Here is an 18,384-nt window from a genome sequence, read left to right as displayed (position 1 = left end):
CTTCTAACGATGGAAGGCTTAAAAACAAATCCGAACTACTGTCCTCCACCTGCCCCCCCCATATCTGCTCATGGAGTTCATTTGCACTGCAGAGAGAAAAAGCCCATTGGCTGGGATACAGACATTTCCTGGCTCACAGGCGAAGAACTGCATGTGGAAGTCTTGGAGAATGTACCTCTTACGACACACAACTTTGTAAGTATTTTCCGACAACGCCTGCTGGTGTTGCATCTGGTTTTATTAGGTTCTGAAAAGAAAAATTGGCAGAACAAGAATGGGCCTTTTCTGCAGTGGCTCCCCATTTCTGGAATGCTCTCCCCAGGAAAGCTCGCCTAGTGCCTTCATTATGTATCTTTAGGCGCCAGGGGAAAACATTCCTCTTCTCCCAGGACTTTGGCTAATTAAACGGTCTATGGCCTTTTGAAAAGTTATGTATTTTTGTGTGTTTTTTACTGTAAACTGCCTTGGAATTCTCTGTTGGAGGGCAGTATATAAATTAAAAAAAATGTTTTCACAGAGTAAATAGCTGTGCTATGGGCATAGACAGCTGCTGCTTTTGAGCAGAATATTTGTGTTTTAAACGACACATTTCCCCTTCGCTACAGCCACCTTCTTACATGTGTACACACCTGATAGCCATTTGTACATTTCAGCAAACTCAGTATATATATAAAAAAACTTTTTCCCCCCATATACAAGTTTGTCTTCCTAGTCTCCTAGAGGCAATTCTCACTCACCACAGGCAAGCAGACAAGTATCTTCTTACAAGCCTGGTTAAGCCACATTGTGAAATGCAGATTGGGGTGAATTGTATGCAACGTTGTACTTATTGCTGAGTGGAGGTTCTACCTCCAGATGAATCTACAATACTTCTAGGTGAATAATGGTGAGACTATAAGCGTAATCTGTATGATGAGGGTAAATCAATGGCCCAAATGTATTTAGAATCTTGTTTTAAAGTAGGATCTGGACGAGATGACCTTTAGTTCATTTTGCATGCTTATTTTAATCATGCAGTCTGCTTCCATATCATTGTAATCTCAAGGCTGAAGCCATAATTGCAGGAAGAATTATGTAAATTGTCCATGATTGAGAGCAATTTACTTGTCATTAAATAAAGTGTGGCTCTTTAGAAATAGCAGCATTCTCATGGGGAATTTAATAAAATGCCTATGTGAACCAGATTTTTAAATACACCGGAGCATGAAAGAGCAGCAAAAATCTGCTTGTTATATATTATTGTGTTATGAAAAGAATGTGTTTGGTGATCTCCTGCTTGCTGCACACCAGCAGGCAACTAATAAACCTGTTACAGAGTTGTGCTGGTCGCATCAGTGATGCCAGCGCTGAGAGACAACCTGACCTAAGGAATGACAATTTAAGTGGAATCTGGTGGAAGCAAATTATCTGGATGGCTTTTTCACCAAAGGACGTCTCTGTCTTAGGTTTATTATATGGAGAGGCCTTCTTAAAAATACAGCTTTGGTACTTCATTTTTGTTTCATTCACTGGAACCCAAGGAGGATAGTTGCATAAAAATGCTCTGGATAGCATCCTCTTAAAGTATTTTGTCTGTTTTATTTGCTTTAAGTAGACATTGCTACCTAACCTGCCTTTCGCATTCTACCAATTTTAAATCTTTTCAGATTCTGCTAAATAAAATGTGCAAATCTCTAAACCTTTGATATTACTTTTCTACTTGAGTACTTCAGCTATAATGATTTTTAAAAGAAACGCATCCTCATTTTATTGTTTGATAAAAAACAAAAACAGTGCCCAGAGCTTAGATAGAACTTGGCAAATGTGCAAGTGTTAGTTGCTAGCTCTGGCAGGTGGAACTCTGTAAGAGCAGGGAGCTCCCTGCTCCCCTTGTGTAGCTAGAAATGGGGAGGCTTTGCCTGATATGGTATTATATCATTTACATCGACCTTGCTCTTCACAAGGGACTCGGGTGGCGCTATGGGTTAAACCACAGAGCCTTGGGCTTGCCGATAGGAAGGTCGGTGGTTCGAGTCCCCGCGATGGGGTTAGCTCCCGTTGTTTGGTCCCAGCTCCTGCCAACCTAGCAGTTAGAAAGCACATCATAGTGCAAGTAGATAAATAGGTACCACTCTGGCGAGAAGGTAAATGGCGCTTCCGTGCGCTGCTCTGGTTCTCCAGAAGCAGCTTAGTCATGCTGGCCACATGACCCGGAAGCTGTACGTCGGCTCCCTCGACCAGTAAAGCAAGACGAGCGTCGCAACCCCAGAGTGGGCCACGACTGGACCTCATGGTCAGGGGTCCCTTTACTTTTACCTACTCTTCACAAACTGCTCCAGAAAGAAGACAGATTTCACTAGGTCACCTTGCACGTGTGATGGTTCTCTGTTTGAAAAATCAGGAGCCATTTTCTTTCATAAACTGTTTCTTGGTAAAATTGCCATAGAAACGTGAAATGTAAAGTTGCATGAAGGCAGGCGCAAAACAAGAAGGGGCAGATCTTCTGGCATCAATGAAAATTGAGTTACTGCTTTGTAAACACAAATGTGTATTAAAGGTTTTGTATTGCACTTAATATGCACTAAATTATTATTATACACAATAGAACTGTGGGGGTTCTTCTGTCAGTTAAATTAGCAAACCGTTTGTCAGGATTACAGCTCTCTTTTCGGTCATAGGGCTTTTAGAGTAATACCTTTGATCTAACTTAAAAGGAGCTTGAATCGGCCCTTTTCCGACGAGATGACATCGCAGTTTTAGCGGGCGCGAGAGGGCCTTGTTTCTCATGCCTGCTTTCTTGATGGCTTAGGTACGAAAGACGTTCTTCACTTTAGCGTTCTGCGACTTCTGTCGAAAGCTGCTTTTCCAGGGGTTCCGTTGTCAGACCTGTGGATACAAATTTCACCAGCGTTGTAGTACAGAGGTGCCGTTGATGTGCGTGAATTATGATCAGCTTGAGTAAGTAATCAAAACTCCTCTGCAGTTTAAATGCTCTTTCCCTGAATCTGCACACATAAGCGGTCACAACAGCACACGAGTGTATTGTACTGATATTGCCGTGGTGGCATCCTTTGTATGCAAAGGGGACGTCTCTCCACCTAGGCTGCCTCTCCCACAGAATTAGGCAAATGTGACTAGTATGCCCTGTGCTCCAGAGAGCCCATAAATGAAAGCTTTAAGCATGACCTACACAGTCTGACAGTCACAGTTATCGCAGTATAATGTGCCTGGGCTTTAAATGCAGTGTAGGCCAAGTTATGCGGTAGGGTGTCTGCCCACGAGTCTTTGCACCGTAGCCACTGTCCTTCTTTGCTGGCACAATAGGACCAAGCTGTTGGTTGTCCCTTGAAGCTTTCTGTGTGAACTAGGATTATCTTTGGCAAAAGTAATTCAAGAGTTCAAGAAAGGAGTCTAAGGCAGTAAAAGTGTGGTGGGAAACCTCACAGGGTTTTGATTTCTTAAAGAATAAAATAAAATACAAGTTTTAAAAACCAGTTCATCATATTCATATGTAGACTCTTGTACTTGACTATAGAAAATGAAATAAAATTATCCTCATAAACTGACTACTTGTTTTGTTGCTGCCAAGTTGGAAAACAAAACTTTGAGTAGCAGTTTTTCTGCCCCATCTATAATACCATTTCACAAAAGATTTTCTACCTTTTGTTGGATACTGACTGTAGGGTAACCCACAAAGTCTCTCTTTTTGGCCTAGCAACAGTGAAAATCCTAACGAGTTATTAAAGAAATTGCAGTTGACTGCTTTGAGGGTGTTCTTATTTATCCATAATTGTTCTTAATGGCTAATGTTTTTTTAAAAAAATCTGTTTTAATTTTCACCCTTTCAACATGTGCTATATATACTACATATATATACTTATGCAGAATTTTTAAGATGTAGGTTTTATACATGATTCTAGGTAGTAATGAGATTTTATGCAGTATTTTATACTGCTGGTTTGTGTACTGTACCCAATCCACCTTATATGTGAACAGCCTATGGCCCAAGCATTGATAAACTACAAATGAAGCCTTTCTCTGATTTATTTATCAGAGATTGGCAAAACCATTTAAAAAAATGCTCATATGGCAGAACAGATATTTTTGAGGAACGACTTCTGATTTGCTTGTCTGCATTTAGAAGCCGCTTCTTAATATTGCTTGAATAGCATTTCAAAGAATTGACTGTATTTTAGTGTAGAACGTAAATGTTAGGCTTTGGGCCAGAGGCCCAAAATGGCAGCCCTGTTTGAAGCCAGCCCCTTTTCCCCCTCCAAATAATCCAGCATACTTAGCCAGGTTGTGGTGATGTCACATTGTGTACTCCTCTGCCAGCAGTAGCCAATGATAGGAAGAGGAGGTGGGGAAATGCAGTTTTAAGTTTATTATAGTGGCAAATGTGCCAGAATGTTTTGGGGAGTACTGGAATAACTGGACAGGGAGCTGCCCCCCCCCCCGCTTTTTTATAGCAAAATCCCTGTTGGAAGTGTAGCATTGCACCTGATGCATGGAAAAGCAGGACACAGCTTAGATCTCAGAGAAGCAAGGGTCCTGCCATTATATTACAATGCTAAGAACTGATCTAAATAAAATGTTTCAAATCGCTGACATTTGACTTTCCTCCTTAACTGTTACAAAACTGTAGTGTCACCTTTCAACGTCTTTTCTCTTGGAAACATGTAATTTAACCTATGATGTTTTCTTCCTCATACGTTTTACGTTGTGAAACCTCTGGGTCTTGCCCAAGTTAGGTTTTTCTTTGTTTTTGCCTCACAGTTTGCTGTTTGTCTCCAAGTTCTTTGAACATCACCCAATACCGCAAGAGGAGGCCTCCTTAGAGACGACCCCAGTATCCGGATCATACACTTCAGTGGCCCCCTCAGATTCGCCTGGGTATGCTCTTAAATCCTGCTGTTCTAATAATAATGTGGGTTTGTAGTTTCTGAAAGGGGGGCTTGGGATTCAGGGGGAGGGGAACTGGGTGTCTACACCCATTTATATCAATATAATGAATAGAAATTGAGTGATTTTTATACAAGGGCTTAAGAAAATAACGATAGTAATGAGGAAAACTTTGTGAAGCATTTATTCATCCTTACTCATCTGTTTGTTCTGGCCTCGGTTATAGTACTGCTGTTTACTGCTTGCTCTAGATGCTTCGGCTTAAACAGTTTGCTCAACAAAGGTCAGCTTTGGCATGAGAAACCTTTCTTTCTTTCAAGGGATCTGATTGGTATAAGCAGAAGTTGTTGGGAGGTTGCTATTGTAGCATTCTACATTGGCCCAAAGTGGAGCTTGAGTGCTTTTCCTTCCCAAGTTTTGTTTGTGAGTAGATTGCTCCCCTGACACAGTGGCTGTGTTCACAAATCACGGTTTAACATGACACGCATGAACCACTGGGAAGTTCAAGAATGATTCACCTCTGCCGTCACCTCTCCTCCTCCTCCTTAGCCAGGAGGACAATTTTGGAAGCATTTATTTCTGGTTTTAGTTAACCTCAATTCCAGATCCGGACACCACAGAAAACTGGTTAGCACTTCACAGTGTTTAGCTTAGGTATGTACTTCTGTATGTGATAGGCCTGCCCTCTCATACAAGCCTTTTGCAACTGTGTCTTTACTTAACATTTTGCATGTACCCTAGTAGGGTCCATATTTGAGGTGCAGGGCTGATGCCATCATTCATCTTTCTGGTTCATCATTTTGGACACCATGAATGGTGTTGTGTGTGTGTGTGTTTGTAGACTTATTTTGAGGTAAATTTCTATCCTACCTTTCTATTTCCAAAGAAGTGCTCAAGTTGACTCGCCTAAATAATCAGTAAAACAATTTATAAAAAAGCACACTCAAGAGTAAAAAATAATTCTTTTATTTATTGTCTTTATCAAATTTATGTCCCACCCATTGGAGCCCAGGGCAGCAAACATCTCTGAAATAAAAATGTAGCTTAAAAACAACAACAAAATATTTGAAACATTTAAAAACTGCTAAAAACAATGAAATACAACAGCACCTGTAACCAAGCATGCACTTGAATAAAAACAGAAATGTCTTAAGCAGATGTCTGAAAGAATACAGTGATGGGGCCTGCCTAGTATCAGTTGGCAAGGTGTTTCAAAGCACTAAAGGCCTGACTCTTGACAAATGTAGAATGAAGATTGTGATGCACTTTTAGAAGTGCAAGTTCTGCGCATCAGAGTTATACCTGAAGTAAACTGGTCCCAACCTATTAAGGGCTTTATATACCCCTTAAACTTGGACCAGTGGTGATCTAGCAACTAGTGCAGATCTTTGAGCACAGGTGTAATTTGCTGACACTCTCACTCCTATAAGTGATAGTACTGCAGCATATTGCACTAACTTGCTGTTTTCCAGACTGAGCACAAGGGAAGCCCCAGTAGAGTGGCATTGTAGTAGTCCCATCTTTAAGATACCGATGTCTGAACCTCTGTGGTCATGCTGCCCCCCAGTCCAGGAACAGTCACAGTTGTCTTACTAGCTGAAGCCTGTGAGAAAAAAGAAGTAACAAAACAAAGTTCTTACAAAGCATTTAAAGTAATAGAGAGCCACAGATTTGGTCTTCAGCCGAGGACAAAATACAGGTGAAGAGAAGCCAACCGAGGAAGCCAGTTCCGTATTCTGTGATATCAGCCAGGGTTGGGGCAGGATTTGTAGCAGTTGTCGGAAGCACAGACAGCCATGGCATGCCCACCATTTTAGATTTGCAGTGCTCTGGTACAGAATCACTCTGGAAGACTGATCCTAGGATGTTGGGGGGGGGCAGAAAAGTGGGTAGGGAATATCTTTTGCCAGGATCAGCACCCACCAGAACTTGGCAGCTGCCCAAAGTGTCAGATGCTGAGGCCAGGCTTACCTCAGAAGGGGGCAGGGGGCATGGAAGAGCCACACATTCTGATTACTGCAATATATTATACGTAGGGCTGCCTCTGAAGACTGCTTGGAAACTTCAGCTAGTGCAGAATTAAGCAGCCAGGTTTCTCAATGGAACAAGACGGTTTGAGCATATTACACCAATCCTGGTCCGACTGCACTGGCTACCAATTAGTTTCCGGGCCCAATTCAAAGTGCTGGTTTTGACCTGTAAAGCCTTTAAACGGCAAAGGACTGCAACACCTCAAGGACCGCCTCTTTCCGTATGAACCTACGCAGACCCTGAGATCATCTTCTGAGACCCTCCTTCGTGTGCCGCCTCCTCGAGAGGTCCAGAGGGTGGCAACACAAGAACAGGCCTTCTCTGCAGTGGCTCCCCATCTGTGGAATGCTCTCCCCAAGGAAGTTCGCCTGGCACCGTCATTATACACCTTTAGGTGCCAGGCAAAAACGTTCCTCTTTAACCAGGCCTTTGGTTGACCTGATTGATACCCTTTTAAAATGTGGCTCTTTTTGGGGGGGTTATTGGATTGTTGTTTTTATTTCAATTTTATATATTGTGATCTTCTCTGTGAACCACCCTGAGACCTCCAGGTGGTATATAAATTAAATAAATCTCAGTGGGCAAATAGATTCAAGTGGGTGGAGATGGTCCCAGTTGCATCTTCTCTGCAATAACTAGGGATCCTGGCAGACCTTAACCTTTTTTATGCCTTGACTTTCTCAGCCCATCAGTTCTCCCTGGTCCTTCTCCTTCAAAATCCATTCCAATACCCCAGCCTTTCCGACCAGCAGACGAAGACCATCGGAATCAGTTTGGTCAACGAGACCGTTCCTCATCTGCCCCCAACGTGCACATCAATACTATAGAGCCTGTCAACATTGATGTAAGTTGCCACCTAAGCTTGGTCTTTAGAAGCCGAATGTTTCTTTTCCTTTGCTATGCTACTTGAGGAAGGGGTGGGCAAACAATGGGCCATAGGATTTGATAACCTGGATAAGTCCTTTCTCCCAGCTTATGCAGCAGAGCCTTCTTGCCGCTACCTCCTGTTCTTCTAAGGGTGGAGGAACAAGTGGGTGTATAGGGTTGGAAAGAGAATTAAGACTGTCTTTTAACTGTGTGTGTGTGTCCATTCTTGAACTCTTTGGAGGAGAAGGAAAGGGATATTTGTTAATCGGCTGCAGATCCTGAGCCATGCATTGCGTTATCTCCGATGATCAAACTCACATACACAGTGATGGATCTTAATACATCATGCTGCCTGAGTTTTCAGTCCCCATGTATAATATCAGGAATTGGTGTTATGGGCAAGTTCACATATTCTATTTAAGTGACAGCCAACCCTGTGATAGTCTGGCAGACTGTGTCCATGACTACATAAATGGGTGAGACGCTATTGTTTGTTACCCACCCAGAGCCTTCAGAATGGGGAGGGATAAATACAGAAAAAATAATCCTTTCCCAGCTTGGCTGCCATGGCTGGGTAAAAATAAACAATTGCAATGTGATTTCACACTATGTGATTTCCAGCTATTTCACACCCTTTGATTACAGCTTGGTGGTTGTTACTAAATGGAACAGGTGAATGTGTTCTAATGTGTTCTAATACATGCTGTGTGCATGTTCATGGCCTGAACAAATTTTTGACTGGAACATTTTGTCCCTAATTATTTAAATTTGTCTAATGCAAAGTCCAAGGTAGGTAGTGAGATCTTATGTGTGCGGTCCACAGCAGCTAAAAATTACTGTGGATGACTGCCAACCATGGTGATCTAGTTTCACAATGGACTTCCCTTTCCACTCCTTCTACCTGCAGCCCCTTGCACATCCTCAAAATCTGCTTTGGGGGGTAGTGGGAGGAGAGGAAGGGCCATCACATCCACTGGCATGACGTTGAATATAGCCCTGAGCATACAGGCGCCTGCAATCCTTTGGTATTGCCTCATGCTATTCTCCTAGGACATCCCAAAACAGAATTAGTTGCCACTTCTATTTTGCTTGATGAATCTGTATTAACTCAGAAGCTTGCTATTTGTTTGTAGTGGAAGTGGGTCCATAAACTTAACGGCTTGCCTATTTAACACTGCTAGTTGATGATCATCGTTCTCCTTGTAGTGTCAATCAATGGTCTTCATTTTCCCTTGCTCTTTTAGAACAATATTTTAAGACTATCTGTTAGAGCAGGACATGACTCTGGCGTCATTCTCCCAGCTGCTTCTAGACCCTATTTGCTAATACATTTAGCTTGCCATACCCAGCAAAGTTCAAATGGCCCTATGCGTGGGCAGGTATTGGCAGGCAAGTGACCATTATGTGGACAGGAGGAAACATCTTCTTTATCTATGCAACTGTTGTCAGTTGACATTTCTTATATTTGTGTTCTATCACCGTAATTATGACAAGCAACTGAAGTAATGCATTAATAAGATGCATACAGCTTTGTTTTTGATTTGTAGGAGTTGATTAGAGATCAAGGGTTGCGAGGAGAGGGAGGTAAGTGATTTTGTTCTCTTGCATAAAAAATGCATTGCTTTGCCCCCTCCCCTTTGTTCCACCTTCTTTTGCAAAATACAGACACAGAGAGAAATGTAAACAGAACAGTGAAATTTAGCTGCGCTTGCTTGTCCCATGACCTTTGAGTTTGTTTGATGAAAAGTTTTAGTGGTTCACTCCCATTGTGGGCGAAGAGGAGGGGAGAACATCATGCAAAGTGGTAGCCAGTGTTTTTTGCGTTTTTTTCTAAAGTGGGTTATCAGATGGTAATAGTAGGAGGTAACTGACCTTCAGTAAAGTTATCCTTCTTTACCTTCCTTTTATCTTAAAAAGGCCAAACGTGCCACCCATCTATCTTGATATACAACCAGAACACCTACACAACAAGGACTCTCTAGGGGCCTGTCAGCCAGCACAATTTGTGAGCAGAATACTGAGCACTGTTCCTCTCTAATTTTACAACATGGGAGCATCCTAGAAAAATCCCCATGGTATTCAGAACCACGAAGGCTTGATCTGTGTGACTGTTGAGAATGCAACAGTCCTTAGCATATCCATAACTTTCTTGGTAGTAGAATAGATCAGATGTACACATATTTTGAGATATTTTTAAAACAAGCTCCCAATAAACAGGGCACCTGGCTTTAATGTTTCCAATATATAATTTTTTTGAAACCAATCCTTACAAATACAGCCTAAAGAAAGCATTCCCTTCTATGTTGTGAGAGACAGAGTTGAGGAAGCCTTCTGCCGTGACACATGTGCCTTGTCTGAGAGCAAGGTATGCTTTGGCCTATAGATTGATTGATTTTGTTCCCGATTGCATATTTATACCAATTTAAGATGGATGTCAGGGATGGGCAGGAGACTGAGGGACTGGGCAGAGGAGGAAGATGCAGGGTAAGCGGCCAGCGATTTCTGGGGTTCTGGGCCACGTGTGGCAGCAACCAGGGGAGGGGGAAGAGACGGGGACGGGGGAATAGGAGGCAGAGGAAGTTCTGCAGGAGGTCTTGGGAGTCTGAAGAGCCCGCAACAGCCCCAGAGAAAGTTGTGCCTTCAGAATCCCTTCTGCTGTCTCCATGCTCAAGGAGGGGCTTGAAGTGACAAAGCTGCCGTTAAGGAGGCGCTGTTGGGTGCTTGCGCGAGTGCACCGCATAAGACAAGGGTGGAAGAAAGCAGGGGCGGCAGGGCCACACTGCCACTCTCAACTGGGCCACGGAGGGAGCTTGCCTAGGCAGCTAGTTAAAAGGGAGTGGTGTGTATATCCGGTGCACCATAGGAGCTGATGTGCCAATACAGAACTGAACATCTAGCTGCTGCTCCTCAGTCTGGATGCATCCAGGACAACAGGTATGGTGGCTAAGATGCTCCCATGCAGTAAAATAGTAAAGCAGCCTTGAATTGACTTCTCATGAATGGGTCCAACTCTTGAGAGTAAAAGCCAGCGCTGTGTGTTTATATCCTTTCCCCACCTTGTAACAAACGTGCTTATGGCAGCTGCTGCTGCTGCTGCTGCAAAACCTGTTTGGGTTAGAGCTCCATTTGCTAACTGGCTGCCAGGCTTCACATTAAGGCTTTGACTTGGCTCGTCATCATTTGAGTGCGCAGTATGGGCTTTGCCATATAATGCAGGAGAGCATGTGTCCCTAATCAGCCGGCCTTTTCGCTTTCCATAGCTTCTTTTATGTCCCACCCCCCCACCACCACCTCCCTTTCTTTTTATCCCATTTGCAATTTACGACTTCAGCGTTCAAGACAAACCTTGTTTCAGCCAGGATTTCCTCCTTCTTCTGTTGGTTCCATCTGACAAGCTGGCTACTACTTTGCAATTTTGAGTTCAGAGGTGTGAATTAAAACCGCAAACCCCACCAGTTTAATTACATTGCCCGTTTTGACTATTGTGTATGTCCAGGTAGCTGTGGCTTTTGAACAGTTTTGCCCATTTTGTCCCAACATTTAAATGTTGTGTACTATGATGTCATTTTAAAACTCTGGTCAATAAGCTCTCTGCTGGGCATCTGAGAATATGTAGCAATTCCCTGCCATTTGAAAGTATGCTGTTCAGGGTTTTGTTTTTGGTTTTTTTGTGTGTTTTTTAAAACAAAAAAAACAAAAAAAAGTAGACATATGGGGTTCTCCCCTGCAAAGTCATAAACCTATGCCTAGGAGTCAAAGCACCTTAGTTATGTCCCATGACTTTCATTTCTTCTGTGTGTCTGTCTTCCTGTCTCTGCCTGCCCGTCTCTTTCTCTCTAACAGCCCCTATGAACCAGCTGATGCGCTGCCTTCGGAAATACCAATCCCGGACTCCCAGTCCCCTCCTCCATTCTGTCCCCAGTGAGATAGTGTTTGATTTTGAGCCTGGCCCAGTGTTCAGAGGTAGTTGGGCTCTTCTTTCTCGTTTTCACCCAAATCAAACTAAATAAAAACCACAGATGCTGTTTGTGCCTCACCCTCACAGCGTGTGTATGTAAGTGTGTGAGTTTATCAAAACACTGTCTTTTTTGTTTTTGTTTTTTGGGTTTGTTTGTGTTTTTTTGGCTTGGCCTGGCTGGAATGCTTTGAATGTGCTTTTTCACCCATTTTCACTCACCCTTATTAAACTCACAAATTACTCTGCGTTGGATATAGAGCATTGTAGAGACGATGTTTTTTCCATGCTGCCTTTCAAAAAGTGTTGCTTGTTGCAAGGGTCTCTAGTTGCAATGGAAATGAGGATAGGAGAGGTCCTGCAAACGCTTAACATCTGTACAAACTATTTTGCACTCCAAGAGATTCCTCTATTAAAGGCTGCCAACTGACTTCACCCACCCCAAAGAAAACAGCCTAGCCTACTCCTGTACCTTTAACAATAGGTTGCATCTGCCAAAATTAACAGGTTAAGCCTTTTCTTGGCAACAGATCAGCCTGCTTTTAAAGTCACAAGAGCGAAGGTTGGTAGAAAAGTTGACAACCCTAGCTGGGGTTCCAGCAGAACCATTCTGTTGTCTGTCTGATGTTAAGGCTTTGCAGGATTTTGGAGGAGACTGATATTCCTAATTTCCTTGACTGTCAGTTTCAACTTAATGCTTGAGATAGAACTCCTCAATTAATATTGTCTTTCAGAGAACTGTTGCAAAGTACTAACAATTCTGCTGACAACTCACTTCAGTATATAATTAATTACCTTCTAGTATAATTTATCTCACTGATGATATGTTTGGGCTGTGACTAATCTGGATACTAATGGAATATATTACAGAACTCTGCAGACATCAGTTGAAATCAGGTTCGGTTTGTGTACTAAAGCACAAGCAAGTTCCATTTTGACTTAAGTCTGTAGATATTTGGCTGCCTCTAAACAAATTTTGCTAAGCAAAAGCATCAGGGCTGCAATCTAGCACAGAACTGGGCATGCTTAGTGATATTTTTCTCTCTCTACTAGATTGTGGCCCAGATGTTAAACTGAAGCATGATTCTGATGTGGCAGTGCACAGCCATAAAACGCATACAAAAACAGTGATACACAAATCTGAATGCTTCCATCTTGAAGCAATAGGCAGTTCACCCCATTTGCTAAATAATTTCCAAAATGTATAGATTGATCTCCAACTAAGTCACACTCAAAGTAAGACTGTTGAAATTGATGAACTTGTTATTGGAGTCCATTGATTTCATTTAGTTTACTTGTGAGTATGACCCACATTGGATCTCACTCGTAGCTTTCATAATAGTTTAACCAGATATAGTTTAACCAGTTTTATGTTTTGTGATAATTAGTGCAGCTTTTTCAAAAGTTTTAGGTTTTAATTATGACCATAGAGATAATATCACTTCTAAAAAGTGAATAAGAGCAGTCCCCTCCTGCTGTAGGATTAGCATTGTATAGTTCTGTGTCTTTTTAAATTAAGTCCAACACTCCTGGAAAGTGTCAAGATGACACTTCAGACCAAGTTAGCAGTTTGTTAAAAAAAATAGCAATTTCCAATGGTAATTTTACACATTCATTTCCCCACACAGAGCTTTTTGTTCAAATTTTCAAATCCCAATAGATACTGGGCCTGCTAGGTAAATCCCGGTTAATGACTCCCTGTGAAAGAACAGCAATCTAGTGCATCCTGCCCAATCACTCTTACCCTGGCACAAGCAGGACCAGCAAGGCATAAAACTTAGTTTAGCATGATGTCTCATAAACTATGAACATGAAGCCAAAAACAAACCTTGGGTTTGCGACACTGGTTTGTTCAAGAGAAACAACCACGATCCTGGGTTTGGGAGAAATGACAGCCCAGGCTTCATGGCTTTTTCATTACAATCACACCAGGGGAGGAGCAAATTGTGAGTCAACAGGCAGCATTACTGCGGCATGTGAACGGCATCATAGGAGTGGAAAGGGTGGATACTACAAAGGCAGAAAAGGCAGAAGTAACCACTGTTATGTGTAGACTGAGGACAAACCAAAAGATGCTGCAGAGAAGAGGAGTTAAGGGCCTCAATTCAGAAATCTGGGCTGCATTATTCAGTCTGAGCCAGAGGTGGAACATCTGTAAGGAAGCGTCATGGACAGCAGGAGAGAGTAAATTGGATAGAAGACCAGGGGAAAGCCAGGCATTCGTTATAGCTGAAACCATCAGCACAGTGAGAGCCCTCAATGAGAAAAATTGTGTGTAAGGTCCCCCAACCCATTACAGGATGCAGGAAATATTAGAAGCCTTTAGTCTGCTAAGGCAGCCGTCGTAAATGCACTTGTGAGGAGTAAGCCCCTTTGAACACTTTAGACCTACTTCTAAAGTAAATTGGTGTAGGATTGCACTCAGAATTGTTCTGTTGGGAAAAGAAAACAGTTGTAAACTTAAATAGTACTGTTGTGGATTATACTCCTCCAAATCTGAGCTTCTGATATTCCAATATCCAAATTGCATTTTTATTCTTGTAGTGCCAACTAGTAGTGCTCTGTAATACTCCTATTTAATGCTTTTAGAGTGGGGTGCTGCTTAAGGTAAATGAGATAGTGGAGCAGAAGGCATCTTCTGCTTGTATACCACTTTTGTGACAGCTCCTTCACAAGCCCAGCAGCAGAACAAGCCATGACCCCCCACACTGTGTTATTGCAGGGCTCCGAATCCCTGAAGCCTCATAGAGGAGCACAAAATCCATCTGTGTGTGGCTTCCTTGCTTTTGTGTCCAGGCCAGTAACATCTTTTGCCCAGTTATAAGATATACTTCAGCCACTTGAATTAGTTCCCTTTCAGGTGGCATTATAAAACTTTGTAGATTTAGGCCTTTTTGTGGCTCTTGTGTTCATCTCTTTACATGAATATCTCCCTTCAGCTTCAAGAGCTGTTTGCTATGTAGCGTGTGGGGTGGGGGAAGCCTAACAATTGAGGAGGGGAAGCATTTCATAGACACCGTTAGGTTCACGGAACTCACTTTTCAGTTCTCTGGATCTTGGCCTCCCCTTTTAATATTCTTTCCATTGAGTCCAAGTTGGTTTCATGCCCAACTGTAGGCAGATTTTCCTAGGGCAGCCTTTGCTAATCCAGTGTCCTCCAAGTGCTTGGGATCACAACTTTCATCAGCACAGCCGAAAACACCTGGAGGGCGTCAGTTTGGGGAAGGCTGTTACAGGGTTAGTGGTAGCAAGTCAGGAAAGCCAGCAGAATTAAACAAAATATAAAATAGTCTGAAGTTTCTTTTAAAAACAGGCAAACCAAGTGCACAAACACGGTTTCACTTTGCATTTTGCCTGCTTAAAGAAAAGATGCGTGCAGCCCAGAAAAATCTAAAATGTGCTTCAGGTTGTTTGATTAAGGTGGGCTTTAAATCTTTAAGCCTTTTAACTCCTTTTGCACTCATTTTAGAGGCCCAGTCCCCCTTTCACATTAGTTTAAATCCGTAGTTTGATATGAATGAGCAACACGCAGGTCCACATTGCTCAAAAGTTCCCATGGTGCTCCTTTCCCACTCCTGATTCTGCTCCATGGACCAAATAAGCCAAAGTCTGGCTTGTCCAGTTGTCAAAACCTGGGCTCAAGGTCTTCCAGACAAACCACAAGCTGTAATTGAGGCTTGCTCTTCACTTACGACTTGTGGTTTGTTTGCAGAAAACCAGTCACAAATCAGCGTTCAGACAAGATAACCGGTCAGACTCTGGATTTTTTCATCTTTGGAGTGGCAGGAGCAGGGGAGGTGCTCTGGGGGAACTTGTGAGCATTGAGCAGCATGTTGCTCACTCGTAGCGCACCAAAGTCTGTTTTAAACTATGGCTTAATGTAACATGTGAGCTGGTCCAATAATTAAGCAACTAATTGCAACTGGGCAGTTTGCAGTGATTGCTGTTGAACAAGCTTGATCTTTCCTCTTTTGTGAATTAAAGGCACAATCCCACAGAAATCAGCAGATTTTTTAAAACTGAATTTAGTGTGCTAGGACTGCAACCTGAAAATGTATGTTAAGTGCACTTGTTTCGTAAGTCTTACCTCTTACTTTTAAATGCCTTTTATGTTTGGAAATATTGCATCTTAACTGCAGTTTCTGCACTTAACTATTGTGTGAAACAAGCCTAGCAGGGAATGTTTATGTCTTTAGAAATCCAGAAGTACTTTTGACTTTTAATCTCAAATACAGGCTCAACCACGGGTTTGTCTGCCACGCCACCTGCATCCTTACCCGGGTCCCTCACCAATGTGAAAGCGTTGCAGAAATCCCCGGGGCCTCAGCGAGAGAGGAAGTCTTCCTCCTCTTCAGAAGACCGGAGCAGAATGGTAAGTCCAAAGTTGGTTTATTGAATTGGCAACCAGGCTTTACCACATTAGAGACTCAGTGTAGATGTTGTGCTGCCCAAACTTCTAACTGTGGTTAGAAAATCAAGAGTGCCCCAAACACTTGGGCACTTATTCTTTCCCCTCCTCCTATATGCCAATTCCCCCTCCCCTTCATTTGCAGAGGTAAACTTAGTGTAGCATTATGCACTATGGCTGCAAACTATGGGTTGTAACTACTTATGGTTAGCAAAAACAAAATACGAAACACCAGTGTAGTTGTAAGGCTTTCTGCGTTAGGAAAACATATGGATGTATTACTAAGGTTGCTTTTCTTGCAGAAAACTCTTGGTCGGCGAGACTCAAGTGATGATTGGGAAATACCAGATGGCCAGATCACAGTTGGACAAAGGATAGGGTCTGGGTCATTTGGAACAGTCTATAAGGGAAAGTGGCATGGTAGGTAATTCCTGCACCAAACCATTTTTTATTTATGAGTTGATTTTTTTTTCTATTTTAAAGCTTGTGACACCAAAACCTTAGCAGATTAAGCCGATCTCAGTTTTGTTAATGCCTTTGAGGCCTCTTATTCTTTGTTGTCTCTGTAAAAGCTCTCCCAAGTTTGTGTGTTGGAGTGAGAAGAGTGTCTTTTGAAGGAAAACGCAGTAGTTGGGGTCCAAATCCTGTGCAGCCGTTTCTATGCACCCAGTGGAGCTTTAGTCTTGCGGTTTTTTTGAACAGCAGTGTTCTACGCTGCATAGCAGATCTCTTTCGAAAAGGAGGGCTCAGGCATCCAAAAGCAGTTTGTGATACGGCACGACAATAGTAATCAAAAGGAAGAAAAGCCACATTTTGCACCTAGAACACCACATAACAATATCTGAGTTTTGTATTCTGCTTTTTAAAAAGAAAAGTTGAGCAGCTGTATTATACAGCTGATATTCTTTAAAATTGCTTTTTCAGGTGATGTCGCAGTGAAAATGTTGAATGTTACAGCCCCCACCCCTCAGCAGTTACAAGCCTTTAAAAATGAAGTAGGAGTGCTCAGGTAAGGTTGTGTTAGTTGCATTTTGATGGCTTGACTTCCCTTGAGAAGCCAGTGAGCTTGAGCCGTTTGTTCAGAACACTGTGCTCCTCCCAGGCCTTCTGCTGAAAGGCAGTTTGTGTTTTCCTGATATTTTCTGGTCCTGTGTTATCCCTTATAAGCATGTCTTCATGCCCACACAGTGAGGGAATACTGGATGCTTCTGCATTGTCAATCCATGTTACCACGAGAGAGAAAGCAAATCTTTCCTGCACTTCCTTCTCAGCCTTCATGGATCCTTGTTTTCCCTGGCTCTGCTCTGCTTGATGACCTTTCCCCCATCACTCCTTCTCATAGTAAATTCATGTGCTGAATACCAAGAACCAAATACCCAAAATGGAGTCATTGAGAAACAAGGGGGAGGTATCAACATGCTTGGGAGAAGCCTGAGTACAAAAATCATTTTTTAAAAAAATCTGTAGGGGCACTCCCCCCGAAAAAACAAATGAAAAATAGCCGGATGAGCACTGAGTCTGTTCAGAAGCCCGAAGAATGCTAGGTGTCAATAGAAAAGAACAGCAGCCAATCCCAGGGCAGGGAGAGAAAAGGTAACACGATGGGTCCCAGAAGAGGTTGTGGCTAACTGGAACTCTGAGCCGAAGCATTCCTGTCGTGAGGCAAGAATCCCCTGTAACATTGCAGGTTCCCAGTGTCTTGTCAAATGCCAACTGTGAGCCTTCTAGGCACAGTCTGTGCTAATTCTTCAAAGTGTCTGTCACAGTAGATAGAAGTTTTACTCCATCTTTCAGACTTCAATTAAATTGATTGGCAGGAGAATCTGTACAGACAGCAATTATTTCACATGGGGTTGTATCCAGTTTTGCCTTTGCCTTTGCGGAAAGCACTTCTGCTTGCCCAAGTCGGGGTGGAACATCTCCCTTGCTCCCTGAAAACCTGTTCTCAAGGTTTAGAAGACCTTTCATATCAGAACAGGATATTGGGCAGAGGGCTGCGGTAGGTGGGTAGGTAACAGTTGTGTACCCCAACCTGAGTACGTAGTGGCAGGGATAGGTAAGCTGAGGTCCTCTAAAGAGGATGGCCATCATCCTTGGTCATTTAGCTGTACAGCTGAGGGCAGATGGGAGTTGGAGTGTAACAACATCTGCAGGGCACTAAGGCTTAACCACTGTTGAATGCAACCCATGATGCAAAACAGCAACAACAACAATTTTATTATTTATACCCTGCCCATCTGGC

General features: G+C 42.7%; 1 protein-coding gene across 2 annotated transcripts in view; it reads left to right on the top strand.

The window, feature by feature from the left end:
* BRAF (B-Raf proto-oncogene, serine/threonine kinase) overlaps positions 1-18,384 on the top strand; it is a 60,961-nt gene that overhangs the window by 20,629 nt on the left and 21,948 nt on the right. Inside the window, exons 5-13 of one of the 2 annotated variants that reach the window (XM_083572328.1) lie at positions 93-195; positions 2,789-2,937; positions 4,756-4,872; positions 7,597-7,756; positions 9,327-9,363; positions 11,623-11,742; positions 15,970-16,106; positions 16,445-16,562; positions 17,067-17,151. In XM_083572328.1, the coding sequence (XP_083428454.1) occupies positions 93-195; positions 2,789-2,937; positions 4,756-4,872; positions 7,597-7,756; positions 9,327-9,363; positions 11,623-11,742; positions 15,970-16,106; positions 16,445-16,562; positions 17,067-17,151 (1,026 nt within the window). The remainder of the gene's footprint in view (positions 1-92; positions 196-2,788; positions 2,938-4,755; positions 4,873-7,596; positions 7,757-9,326; positions 9,364-11,622; positions 11,743-15,969; positions 16,107-16,444; positions 16,563-17,066; positions 17,152-18,384) is intronic. The other variant, XM_083572329.1, reaches the window with a different exon arrangement.

The sequence above is a fragment of the Podarcis filfolensis genome, assembly GCF_964270895.1.
Source record: "Podarcis filfolensis genome assembly, chromosome: 10".
In the NCBI taxonomy this organism is placed as follows: domain Eukaryota; kingdom Metazoa; phylum Chordata; class Lepidosauria; order Squamata; family Lacertidae; genus Podarcis; species Podarcis filfolensis.
This window is presented reverse-complemented; position numbering and strand designations above follow the sequence as displayed.